This window comes from Siphateles boraxobius, unplaced genomic scaffold (genome assembly GCF_051911475.1).
Source record: "Siphateles boraxobius isolate OS27281-9 unplaced genomic scaffold, OSU_SipBor_1 31, whole genome shotgun sequence".
Lineage (NCBI taxonomy): Eukaryota > Metazoa > Chordata > Actinopteri > Cypriniformes > Leuciscidae > Siphateles > Siphateles boraxobius.
Genome location: NW_027508931.1, coordinates 12044167 through 12057552, shown reverse-complemented (window position 1 = coordinate 12057552; position 13386 = coordinate 12044167). Strand labels below are relative to the sequence as shown.

The 13386-nt window shown below is 37.1% G+C and overlaps 2 protein-coding genes across 2 annotated transcripts; both read right to left on the bottom strand.

The window, feature by feature from the left end:
* Positions 1 to 791: 791 nt before the first annotated feature.
* On the bottom strand, positions 792 to 9081 carry LOC143696941 (scavenger receptor cysteine-rich domain-containing protein DMBT1-like). The gene is made up of 9 exons (XM_077193869.1): positions 8529 to 9081; positions 8306 to 8447; positions 5722 to 5865; positions 5573 to 5628; positions 4997 to 5175; positions 4507 to 4907; positions 4295 to 4391; positions 1808 to 1994; positions 792 to 1716 (listed from the first exon to the last, which is right to left on the bottom strand). The coding sequence occupies exons 1-9, from the start codon at positions 8875 to 8877 to the stop codon at positions 1568 to 1570; spliced, it is 1704 nt and encodes a 567-aa protein (XP_077049984.1). The 5' UTR covers positions 8878 to 9081; the 3' UTR covers positions 792 to 1567.
* On the bottom strand, positions 9034 to 13181 carry LOC143697086 (uncharacterized; the record flags this gene model as incomplete). The annotated part of the gene is made up of 4 exons (XM_077194013.1): positions 12982 to 13181; positions 12731 to 12871; positions 12458 to 12596; positions 9034 to 10677 (listed from the first exon to the last, which is right to left on the bottom strand). Coding segments are annotated over exons 1-4 (1956 nt in total), but the record flags the coding sequence as incomplete, so codon positions are not given.
* Positions 13182 to 13386: the final 205 nt, after the last annotated feature.

Below are 13386 nucleotides of genomic sequence, written 5' to 3'. Positions count from 1 at the left end.
AATAAATGCTGCAAAATTGTTGCTCATTGTCATTTATGATACCTAAATGCATTAACTAATGTTAAGAAATTGAACATTATTGTAAATTGTTACTTAAATACCAATGCATAAAACTTGCATAAAACACACTTTATGATTTGTTCTCTCTAGCGGAACTCAAAATGAAGATTCTGGGAAAATTTCACAGCAAGCCACATGTTGTTGATACCTGCTACTATACGTGACAGTTTGCTCATGAATGTAATACATAGCTACTGTTTTAGCTTCTCTTTCAATTTAACACTTCCGATAGTCTTGATGGGTGACGTTGATTGGGAGAACATTTTTTTTGACTCAACATTTTCTCTTTGGAAAGCTATTGTGTGTTATTTACAAGGCTGATCAGAATATATGTATGGATGTGTGACAACTCATGCCCTTGAAAGTCTTCTTGTGTTTGGGTCTATGTGGTTATTTTGATATGTTTTGATAATACATTCTTTTGACATTGTCTCTATAACCTTTCATTGAGACTTGGACTATTATTTGAATCAACTGATTATTTATTGCAAGTCTGACAATGTGAGACTAGTCTTGGTCGCTGTGTTAGTGCACTTATTAGAGGTGTTTGGCTATATTATTATAGCAGGGCAATATAGCCAACAAATAATATCTAACCTTTTACAAGATGTTTGCTCTGAAATGGCTTAAAAGGGTGAATCAGAATAACCACCATTTCAACAAAACAGCCATGATGAATCATAATTTTTAATGCAGGAAGTATAATACAGTTAACAATAAGTTATAAGTTAACAAGATGTTCAGAGTTTTCATGAAGAATTACATAATTTATATGGACTAACATAATACATAGAAATGAAAAGCATTATTTATCAACATATAAAACTAAAACATTTGAATTCTGTACGAATAAACTCAGAGAATTCTGTGAACACTTTAAGTAATGAATTGGTTGAGAATTAGACAGGTGGGACTAAATCACAGAAAATAATCAAACTTACTAAGCTAATATGCCAGTACTTGATTGACCAGTAAGCAACCAACTTAAAGGGATATTTAACAATGTAATTGTAAATATAAATTTGTCATAATTTTCTCACCCTCATGACATTCCAAACTGGACTGACTTTCATCTTGTAAATAAAATTAAAAAGAAGAAAAAAAAGTGATATGGATTGGATTATGAGTAAATGATCAAAAATGTTTTAAACCACCACAGAATACCACTGAAAAAAAAAAAACTGGCAACCATATAGTGACAGAAACCACCACAACTCTAGTTCTGCTTTTGAACACATTTGCTTTGCTCCTTCTGCCATATATGATTATATAAACCAGTGAACAACATTTGGTTCAAGCTGATGTATTCCTAATCTGATTTAAAGTCACATTACTTTTACATTACTAAAATAATAAAAATGAAAGAAAAGCCCTTCTAGCAAATATTTCATCACAGATTTATGTAAGCGCACCAACAATCTTGTAAGTTCTCCGTTCCCACAAGAAAACTAGAGCATCATGCTTTGAAAAATGAAAACCCCCAAAAAACTGAAAACAGCGGACATGCTCAAAACACATGTGATGACACGGGTTGGGATTTAATACTTGCTCCCCTGAATCTGTAGGCAATCAATCCACACACCATGGCAACTGCTGCCAAGAGACAGATAGTGACCATAACAGGATTTGAATTCAGACCTTGGCTCACGGTGACCTCTGAAATGTGAGTAAAGGTTGTAACAGTTAACACCATTTCTTTAGTATACAATCATCTGATGCACAAGCTGCATGAAGGTGCACTGCTTACGTGATGCACTGCTCCTCTTCAGCCGCAGGGGCCCCTGGGAAATGAAGTGGCTTTCGGTTTGGATGGGAGCCTCTCTTCCATATCGGCCATGGAATCGTGAAGCGGTTGTGCTGTTGGTGCAGCCCTTAGAGCAGCGGGTGTTGGGAATGTTTGCCTCACATATGATGATTGAGCAGCTGATGTACACCTAGAGAAGAGCAAGAAGAGAGGAAAACAAAAAGGCAAGAGACAGTGACAGAGGCAAAAAAAAGTTAAACACAAATATTTCTATTTCATGTCACTTGTCCATATAAGTACATTTTCTCTTGCTCCAAAATCGCTTAAAAAAACATGTAAAGGGCCCATAATGCAACTGCATGACTTCAAGAATTCACCACATTAAACAAAGTGTTACTAGATCAATAACTGTCACAATTAAAGATGAAAAAATGTAAAAATATTTTAAAAATCAATCAAAACATTGTTTTCTTTGAAAATGATTGACAATGAACGCAAGCTTGAGGGTTACTAAAGATTTTTTTGTAAAATGTATATTCCATTCACATATTCCATAAAACTAAATTCTCTCCCTCTATTCAAAATTTCTAAAAGTTACTAATCGCCCTTGCAATTGTATGGAATATATTGCGCCAAGACGTTAATGAATGAATGAAGGAATATACCATTTAAAAAAATTGGGGTGAGCAATATATATTTTTTTAAGAGATACTTTTATTCAGCAAGGATGCATTAAATTGATAAAAAATGACAGTATAAAGACACTTATAATGGTAAAAATAATATATATATATATATAGGTCCTTCTCAAAAAATTAGCATATTGTGATAAAGTTCATTATTTTCCATAATGTAATGATAAAAATTAAACTTTCATATATTTTAGATTCATTGCACACCAACTGAAATATTTCAGGTCTTTTATTGTTTTAATACTGATGATTTTGGCATACAGCTCATGAAAACCCAAAATTCCTATCTCAAAAAATTAGCATATTTCATCCGACCAATGAAATAAGTGTTTTTAATACAAAAAAAGTCAAGCTTCAAATAATTATGTTCAGTTATGCACTCAATACTTGGTCGGGAATCCTTTTGCAGAAAATGACTGCTTCAATGCGGCGTGGCATGGAGGCAATCAGCCTGTGGCACTGCTGAGGTGTTATGGAGGCCCAGGATGCTTCGATAGCGGCCTTAAGCTCATCCAGAGTGTTGGGTCTTGCGTCTCTCAACTTTCTCTTCACAATATCCCACAGATTCTCTATGGGGTCCAGGTCAGGAGAGTTGGCAGGCCAATTGAGCACAGTAATACCATGGTCAGTAAACCACTTACCAGTGGTTTTGGCACTGTGAGCAGGTGCCAGGTCGTGCTGAAAAATGAAATCAGATGGAAGCATGAAGTGCTCCAAAATCTCCTGATAGCTAGCTGCATTGACCCTGCCCTTGATAAATCACAGTGGACCAACACCAGCAGCTGACATGGCACCCCAGACCATCACTGACTGTGGGTACTTGACACTGGACTTCAGGCATTTTGGCATTTCCTTCTCCCCAGTCTTCCTCCAGACTCTGGCACCTTGATTTCAGAATGACATGCAAAATTTGCTTTCATCCGAAAAAAGTACTTTGGACCACTGAGCAACAGTCCAGTGCTACTTCTCTGTAGCCCAGGTCAGGCGCTTCTGCCGCTGTTTCTGGTTCAAAAGTGGCTTGAACTGGGGAATGCGGCACCTGTAGCCCATTTCCTGCACATGCCTGTGCACGGTGGCTCTGGATGTTTCTACTCCTGACTCAGTCCACTGCTTCCGCAGGTCCCCCAAGGTCTGGAATCGGTCCTTCTCCACAATCTTCCTCAGGGTCCGGTCACCTCTTCTCGTTGTGTAGCGTTTTTTGCCACACTTTTTCCTTCCCACAGACTTCCCACTGAGGTGCCTTGATACAGCACTCTGGGAACAGCCTATTTGTGCAGAAATTTCTTTCTGTGTCTTACCCTCTTGCTTGAGGGTGTCAATGATTCTGGACAGCAGTCAGGTCGGCAGTCTTACCCATGATTGCGGTTTTGAGTAATGAAACAGGCTGGGGAGTTTTTAAAAGCCTCAGGAATCTTTTGCAGGTGTTTAGAGTTAATTAGTTGATTCAGGTAATTAGGTTAATAGCTCGTTTAGAGAACCTTTCGATGATATGCTAACTTTTTGAGATAGGAATTTTGGGTTTTCATGAGCTGTATGCCAAAATCATCAGTATTAAAACAATAAAAGACCTGAAATATTTCAGTTGGTGTGCAATGAATCTAAAATATATGAAAGTTAAATTTTTATCATTACATTATGGAAAATAATGAACTTTATCACAATATGCAAATTTTTTGAGAAGGACCTGTATATACGGTCAAAAATGTTGGATCTACTTGGATATTTAAGTCATTTCAACTTAAATTGCATTAAACTGACTTGTATATAGAAGTCTGTAAATATCAGTATAAACTCTAACCTGTTCATGGAGCCCAATGAATTTGAATGCATCCATTGCAAACTGGACATATGGTTTGTGGCTTGAGAAAATCTGGACCGTTTCATCCATTTTACATCTAAAATAAGAAAAAGCACTTGATTAATTTGTGTGACAAACTGAAAAGAGAATCATATTGTGTCACATATACATGGATTGAATGTGTAAATGTTCAGGAGTTTGTAGAATCTCACCCATTGGTGATGATGGGATAAGAAATGAGGTAATTGTGATCATCGTAAGGTGTAGCCACACACGACTCAAGGAAGACCTCAGTGTTTTGGACTGGATTGACAGGTTCAATCTGCATGTATATCTTATCTCCCAAACTGTACTCAAGCGGGTAGGATTTTGGATCCCTTCTGTTGTTGAAATTGCCTGAAGCATAAAACTCAAACTCATAGTGGAATGTGCCAAAACCCTTTTCTGAGAAGGTGACTGACTTTTTGTGAATGTCAAACTGATTTGTAAGGTTTGTCCTTTTCTGGTACTTGCACAGGATTTCAATTTCTAGCTGATTCTTCCTGGTTATAATGTTCCTGGGATCATCAAATGTACTGATTGTATTCTTGAAGATGAGTTCATTATTGTTCTCCTTCAAAGAAACAAGACGTTTTAAAAAATAGTTTAGCTATGGAAGTCACAAGATCTGATTGTAAATGTTGATTTGCTAGGGCATCTCACCTCAAAATGTGTGCCACATTCATTTAGAAGTATGTTGGCGAAAAAGTAAGTATCATTGGAGTAAACCTGACAAGACGGATCTATCAGTCTCAAATGGCCGCCATGGAGTCTTTTGATGGAGGATTTCTCAATTGTCACAGACATTGAGTTTTGATTGCAGGTTACATGTGCCACGGGTCCTAAAAATAACATTAATAATCATAGGCATGCATAAACATTTCTTCAGAAAAGGAAATTTCTATGGAAAATGAACAACTTTTTGAAGTGGGTGGGGACAAATATGTAGTGCAAGATGAGTTAACAATACTAGTGTTCTGCTTTTCCAGATAAAATAATGTACATTTTAAATGTACAATATAATATGCAGTATATCTGCTTAAGGTTCATTTTGTCCACCTTTAAGAGCACACCAGCATATAGATGCTTTAAAGCCAATAGACATAGACTAAAAGCCCAAAAATACAATGAATTAAATGATTTTACAGAAATCAAAATGAACTACATTTTTATTCATAAATTAGGTAACTTATTTCAGTCATTCATCTTGTGGAATTATTGTTTGGGTCTGCTTTATACCTTCAGAATCCACCTTTGCAACAACGCACCTCATCTCAGAGTGGTAAATATCAGACCTTAAAACAAAGATTTTTTTTATTAACAATCACAACATTATGTTAAAATACATTTAAAAAAAATAAAAAGTACTTTTGCTCAATAAAACATACCCATTTTGTCCTTCTGCAATGAAGCAAAATGGAAAGTGTTGGCCATCATTCTCTGCAGTTGGTGTCCAGTTAATCACATATTCCCCAGATGTGGTTTTGTACTTTGTGCTGTTCAGAGGTCCACTAATGATGACATCAGTGATTCTAGATAGCAAAAACCACAAAAAAACATTGCAAGATGAACAACTTTAGAAGCGCACAACAATATTTCAAAATTTCTTCACAATTCTACACTGACTATTTATCGTAGAGTTTGTCCGTGTACCTCTAAAACTACCTCTACCTCTAATACTACCAATTTGAACAAGAGATGGCTACAACAGACTGTTGGTGTGCCCCTTTTCTGCCCTCCAGGACTTCTATATTTGGTAAAAAAAAAAGAAAGAAATCACAGTCCCCACACTACAAAAACACCACATTGTTGAACTCCAGCCCTCTAGTAGCCGCTAAAGAGCGCTGCACATCAAAACAACCAGATTCAGATTTATTTTCCCCACAGACTGTGGGTGCTTTTCAATAAAATGGTGCAGGTATGACATCACTTTGTTGGCCAAAATGTGGAAGCAAGTTAGCATTTTAGCACTTCCGGTTAGCACTTTGGCATCGTGCCAAGGTCAATGGGTTTTTTGAATGGGTTTTTGGTTAAATTGCTAGAATAAGGTCTGTGGTGAACACAAGCTCAAGACACTTTCATGTTTTATTCTACGACATGATTTTTTGAAGCTTTGACGTGTCTTGAAAAAGGCGGTTGCTAACAAGTGGCTAAATGGGACTACAAAGGCAGTCGGGTACATTAAACTACACCACGCAAAACAGATAAGCTCAGTCGCTTTTACAGCTTCTGTATGCTTTATAATCAAGCTCCGTGGTGTAGTTCGTTTATAGCCTACCTTTAGCTTTTTACTTCTGGCGACATTTAGGCTTCAAAATTCATTAAAGTTTTGTTCATCTGTGAAAATGATCTTGATGGACAAAACGTGTTAGTATCATAAACTTTTGTTGATCACAGAAAATCCTATTGGGTTTTTGTTCGAGGGAACCAGTGTGATGCTTTTTGTCGAGTTTTTGACGAGGGAACCAGTGTGATGCTAACTGTCAATTGGCCTACAAAGTGAAGTGACAAAGTCACCTCGTTTTATCGCTCCAATGTCCTCCAGCCGTGACCCGGAAAACGATCCAATTCAGCCATCACACAGGTGTATCCTATGCAAGTATTAATTCTCCTCCCCCTTCACATCTGTCACAATCATTTTAATTTATGCTTTACCTTTGCAGTTTAAATAAATAAACTGTACATCACACATTCTGTATGTCAACAGGGCATCTTGCTTTATCTTTATTACTTATTAATTTCTTAAATAACCAAACTTTAACAACATACGGGTAGATCCTTTAAGCACAGCTGATGATGCTTTGAAGTGACGCTCGAGTGATCAAGAATATTCCAATATACAAATAAGTTTGCCTTCGATCCCTTAGTCCTCATTTTCTTTCCTTGCAACCTTCCCTCGCATCCTACAGGGGGGTGGAGCTGAGACGCGAGGAAAGGAAGCAAGGAAAGGAAACAAGGATGCACAAATAAGATATGAGAAGATTAATGAAAGTATAAATCCTTTAGTTTAAACATGCTCATGTGAATAGCCTTTAATAGGCCAACAGTAAATCTGTTGTGTTTGTTTTGAGGACATGACTTTGTTTTCCTCACTGGAATTCCAAAGCTTGCAACATTTTGAAACAACGTTCGAAGACAATATATACATTGAGGCAATTCTAAGATGGCATTCTATGCGTTTGTGGTGTGTACCAAATTCTGTCAATCATCATTAGAGCGCCACCCTCAGACTGAATAACGCAAGGCGGTAGAATTATGTCAAAAGTGTGTCTCATGTGTTCAGTTATTAGAATATAAAGCTTACAAAATTTTTATCATTAACTATTGCTAAGACCCACAATCTGCCCAACCTAAATTTACTGCCAGGAACTACTGCTGTTCCCTACTATCAATAATAATAGCAGGCGAAAAACATTATGTGGCAAAAAAAGGGTATGTCAGAATTCACAGCATTTATAAAAGAGTAAGCAAAAAGTTCCCGGATGACTTACTACTTCCGGCGAAATTCTGAAGCGTGCATATGATGGACACTATCCCATAAGGCCATGGGATAGGATTTGTTAATGGCAGTGAAGCGAAATAACTGACACAGGTAGGTCACATGATAATGACAGCATGGCGGATGTAGTATGTCTGAATTACATTCATATTAGTTCCCAAATTCATACTATATAGGAAGTACTTTTTAGTATTCGTGAAGTAGTTACTTGTTCAAAATAAGTACCTACTCAATATGTATGTGACGGTATAACCATGGCTGAATTTGGAATAGGATACTAGCCTACTAGTCTTAATATTTCTGCCTTACCTTTATATCTGGCAGAAATAGTATAAGTATGGCAGAAATATGTAGGGGTAGTATGCTTACATGCTATTCCAAATTCAGTTAAGTTAAAAAACAGTGCCTAACTTTTATTTAAAGTATTTTTATATTAAAAAAGTATGAATATTTAAATAAAAAATTCTTAATACCTTGAAAAATGAGCAAAAGCTTTCACTCTGATCTCAAGCTCATGATTTACATGAGCCCGCAGGTGTTCTCCATGATAAGGCGTTGGGTGGAGGAACCGTGGTAGATATTCACCCTCAGTGCAAGATGGTGCTGGACCATCAACTGAAATGTATGTACATTATTAATTTGATCAAACACAACAGAATAGTTTTGAAGCATACTTTACAAAAGTTCAAAACATACCTTGAAGAGAAAACTGAAGAGGTATTTTGCTCAGTGGTAAAGTTGTATGTGGTGTAGAGGTTATTGTAGATGTAATTGTTGTTTGTGTAGTAGTGGTTATTGTGGTTGTAGTAGTGGTTGTTGTTGTAGGTTTCGTCGTGGTTGTCATAGATGTCGTTGTGGTTGTATCCGGTGTCGTGGTGATTTCCGGTGTCATGGTTGTTTCCGGTGTTGTTGTGGTTGTTTCTGGTGTCGTGGTGATGTCCGGTGTCGTTGTGGTTGTTTCAGGTGTCGTGGTTGTTTCAGGTGTCGTGGTTGTTTCCGGTGTCGTGGTTGTTTCCGGTTTCGTCGTGGTTATTTCCGGTGTCATGGTTGTTTCCGGTGTTGTGGTTGTTTCCGGTGTTGTTGTAGTTGTTTCCAGTGTTGTTGTTGTTGTTTCCGGTGTCGTTGTGGTTGTTTCTGGTGTTGTCGTGGTTGTTTCCACTGTTGTTGTTGTAGTTTCTGGTGTTGTTGTTGTTGTTTCCAGTGTTGTTGTGGTAGTTTCTGGTGTTGTTGTTGGTTTTGTTGTGATTGTGGTTGTTTCCAGTGTTGTTGTGGTAGTTTCTGGTGTTGTTGTTGTTGTTTCCACTGTTGTTGCTGTTGTTTCCGGTGCCTCTGTGGTTGTTTCTGGTGTTGATGTTGTTGTAGTTTCTGGTGTTGTCGTGGTTGTAGTTGGTGTTGTTGTGGTAGTGGTTGTTTCCAGTGTTGTTGTGGTAGTTTCTGGTGTTGTTGTGGTTGTTTCCACTGTTGTTGTGGTTGTTTCCGGTGCCTCTGTGGTTGTTTCTACTGTTGATGTTGTTGTAGTTTCTGGTGTTGTCGTGGTTGTAGTTGGTGTTGTTGTTGTTGTGGTAGTGGTTGTTTCCAGTGTTGTTGTGGTAGTTTCCGGTGTCGTTGTGGTTGTTTCTGGTGTTGTCGTGGTTGTTTCCAGTGTTGTTGTGGTAGTTTCTGGTGTTGTTGTGGTAGTTTCTGGTGTTGTTGTGGTTGTTTCCGGTGCCTCTGTGGTTGTTTCCACTGTTGTTGTGGTTGTTTCCGGTGCTGCTGTGGTTGTTTCTACTGTTGAGGTTGTTGTAGTTTCTGGTGTTGTCGTGGTTGTAGTTGGTGTTGTTGTGGTAGTGGTTGTTTCCAGTGTTGTTGTGGTAGTTTCTGGTGTTGTTGTGGTTGTTTCCACTGTTGTTGTGGTTGTTTCCGGTGCCTCTGTGGTTGTTTCCACTGTTGTTGTGGTTGTTTCCGGTGCTGCTGTGGTTGTTTCTACTGTTGATGTTGTTGTAGTTTCTGGTGTTGTCGTGGTTGTAGTTGGTGTTGTTGTGGTAGTGGTTGTTTCCACTGTTGTTGTGGTAGTTTCTGGTGTTGTTGTGGTTGTTTCCACTGTTGTTGTGGTTGTTTCCGGTGCCTCTGTGGTTGTTTCTACTGTTGATGTTGTTGTAGTTTCTGGTGTTGTCGTGGTTGTAGTTGGTGTTGTTGTGGTAGTGATTGTTTCCACTGTTGTTGTGGTAGTTTCTGGTGTTGTTGTGGTTGTTTCCACTGTTGTTGTGGTTGTTTCCGGTGCTGCTGTGGTTGTTTCTACTGTTGATGTTGTTGTAGTTTCTGGTGTTGTCGTGGTTGTAGTTGGTGTTGTTGTGGTAGTGGTTGTTTCCAGTGTTGTTGTGGTAGTTTCTGGTGTTGTTGTGGTTGTTTCCGGTCCTTCTGTGGTTGTTTCCACTGTTGTTGTGGTTGTTTCCGGTGCTGCTGTGGTTGTTTCTACTGTTGTTGTTGTAGTTTCTGGTGTTGTCGTCGGTATTGTTGTGGTAGTTGTCGGTCTTGTAGTTGTACTTGTCGGTGGCCTTGTGGTACTTGTCGGTGTCGGCGTGGTTGTTGTGGTTGTCATACGTGTTGTTGTGGTAGTTGTAGTTGTTATGGTTGTCCTAGGTGTTGTTTTTGATGTAATACACGAGGGTAGTAGAGCTTCAGTTCCGTGACAATCATTCTTTTTATTAGAACGTCGGTTTCTGCTGGCACTGATTGGAGATCTATTCTCTGAAGGTTGGTTGGTGTAGGATAGAGTAATCTTGTGAATGGGGAAATCCTCCAGCACCAGCTCAAATGAATAAACTCCAAGTTTCAATGTGTGCCAATATGACAGAGAGCAGTTATTCTGCATTTTAAAGAAAATAAAAATGGTGAGAATTAACTGAAAAACTGACCAGTGGCATATTATTTGCTTACAACATACACTAGATTGTTTTAGAATGTAATAACTTCAGTTGGGTATAGAACTGTGGATTTCATTGGTCAAATGTTTAAGTATTTATTTGTAAATTCAGACGTTAGACGTAGGTCGTGCTCTTAAGAGGTGAAATAGTTGCTCAGTGTTCGTACACTTTTACTGTCAATTCCTTGAGAAAAAAAAAACATTTTGTTCAATGGTGTTTCACAAATGATTTTAATGTATATTTAAAATTGTTTTGACTTCATCTGTTCTGTACTTTTGGTGTGTGTACACGTCAAAGGAACATGTTAAATGGTCTTTTTTTAAAATATGTTAGCAAAATCATACCATATAAATGTTTTAGGTTCTTTGAATTTTAATTCACATTGATCAGTTATTTACTTAGTTATGGAAGCTTGTTTCCGCCACAGAATGAAAAATAAAAAAAGGTAATTGCGACTTTTTATCTCACAAATCTGACTTTATTTCTCAGAATCGCGAGATATAAAGTCAGAATTGCGTGAAATAAAGTCGCAATTGCGTGTTATAAAGTCAGAATTGCGAGATATAAAGTCCGAATTGTGAGATATAAAGTCGCAATTGCATGTTATAAAGTCAGAATTGCGAGATATAAAGTCAGAATTGCGTGACATAAAGTCGCAATTGCGTGTTTTAAAGTCAGAATTGTGAGTTATAAAGTCGCGATTGCGTGTTATAAAGTCAGAATTGCGTGATATAAAGTCGCAATTGTGTGTTATAAAGTCAGAATTGTGAGATATAAACTATTCTGAGAGGAAAAAAGTCAGTCTTTTTTTCCCCCAAAAGATTTGGACTTTATAACTCGCAATTGTGAGTTTATATCTTATATCTGAGAAAATATGTCAGAATTGCGAGATATAAACTCGCAAATATGTGTTATAAAGTCAGAATTGCGAGAAAAAAAGTCAGAATTCTTAGTTTTCTCTCTCGCAATTCTGACTTTATAACACGCAGTTGCGACTTTATATCTCACAATTCTGACATTTTATAACACGCAATTGCAACTTTAAATCACGGAATTCTGACTTTATATCTGGCAATTCTGAGAAATAAAGTCAGAATTGCAAGATGTAAACTCGCAATTGTGAGAAAAAAAGTCAGAATTGTGAGATAAAAAGTCACAATTATTATTTTTATTTATTTATTTAGTAGTGGAAACAAGCTTCCAAGTGCATTATGTAACAATACGTATTCAGTCAAAGCAATCACATGCTCTCCCAGGTATTTAGGTGTCAAGACCACCAATATTATGTATGCCTGATGTGTTATTGTTCCTTTTATTATTTGTTTCAAGGTGGAGTTGAACTGGGGTTTGTGGATTGATCAGATGATTATGAACATCTGATAATACTCACTGTTGTGTATAAAAAATAGGTACACTGAAGAAGATTGTTAGCTCAAAGGTTATTATTTTTCCCCGTTGTGATTTCTCAAAACATTTGCTGAAGGACATTCTTTAGAGTGCAGACCATTTTTTTTGTAACAATAAGTTTAAAAAGGCAGTAAAGAGGTTTGCTCTTCAGGGTTTTTGTACAGAATCCTAAACCTGTTCAAGTTATTATTTGATGTAATATCTAATAGTTTTGCAACTGAAAATTACTCTATGCTCTGAAAGTGCTATGACTATTTTTTTTTTTTAATTACTTGAAAAATCAGTCACAAATATACAATATCTTATATTCTTCACCTGATCCAATGTAAAACCATTAGGTTGGTTGCAGATTCCACACTCCTTGTTTTCTTTAAGTCCATATCTGCATCTGACCTGGTCACGATCAGGATCAAAGGCTAAAAGATTGTAGCTCCTGGGACAGTTCTGAGGAACTCTTGAACACAAAACAATACAGCAACATTAATGTAGTTCAGAATTGTACTTTATTATGTTGAATTCACATCATGATTAAAATATATGAAAACAGACACTATAAACTTCCATTAATTCTGTTAAAAAGCTGTTTACCTAATAAAGGGTAGGGTGGTGGTGATTGGAGATCTGTTTGGCTCTGAGGTGTCCGATCTCACTCCGAGGTCAATGTAAGTGAGAAGACTCCAGTCTCCAAAATCTGTGTTTGTGTTGTTGGTCCAGCAACAACTACTTTTGCTGTTGAAATATGTTGACATGTCATATACATTTTGTTTATACAGTGTCTATATTTTGTGAATGAATTTAGTGAATGAATCTGTTCTTCTCAATAAAATAAAATTACTTACAGGAGCTCAAACGGGCTGTTGGTGGAAACCATCTTTGTTATGACACCTTCAGACTGACACCAGTTATTGCCATTGGTACTCGAATCTACTTGACCAAGCACATTACTGACATCATTTCCACAATCTCCAGAATTGCATGACCAGTAGTCATAATCGTTACAGGAATGGTAGGACGACTTGAAGCGAAGTTCCACCTGAAATAATCAATAGTTTATGAATGAATGAATGAGGCATTATATTATATATTATATAGTGCTATATTGACTGTATTTATTGACATGTATTTTACAATTAATTTTTATTAAAAATCACTAGCACATATGCAATTATGTGTATTTGGTCAAATCATAGGGACATATGTTTCAAAAAGTTTTGTTTAAAATCACTGTTAGGGTGATTAGTATT

Excerpts from the sequence above, each read along its gene's own strand:
- LOC143696941 (XM_077193869.1), bottom strand. The coding sequence starts at position 8,877 with ATGACACCGGAAATAACCACGACGAAACCGGAAACAACCACGACACCG. Across the intron at positions 5,629-5,721 it reads ATTGCAGAAGGACAAAATGG|GTCTGATATTTACCACTCTG; the intron begins GTATGTTTTATT and ends CTTTGTTTTAAG. Across the intron at positions 4,392-4,506 it reads TATCCCATCATCACCAATGG|ATGTAAAATGGATGAAACGG; the intron begins GTGAGATTCTAC and ends TTCTTATTTTAG.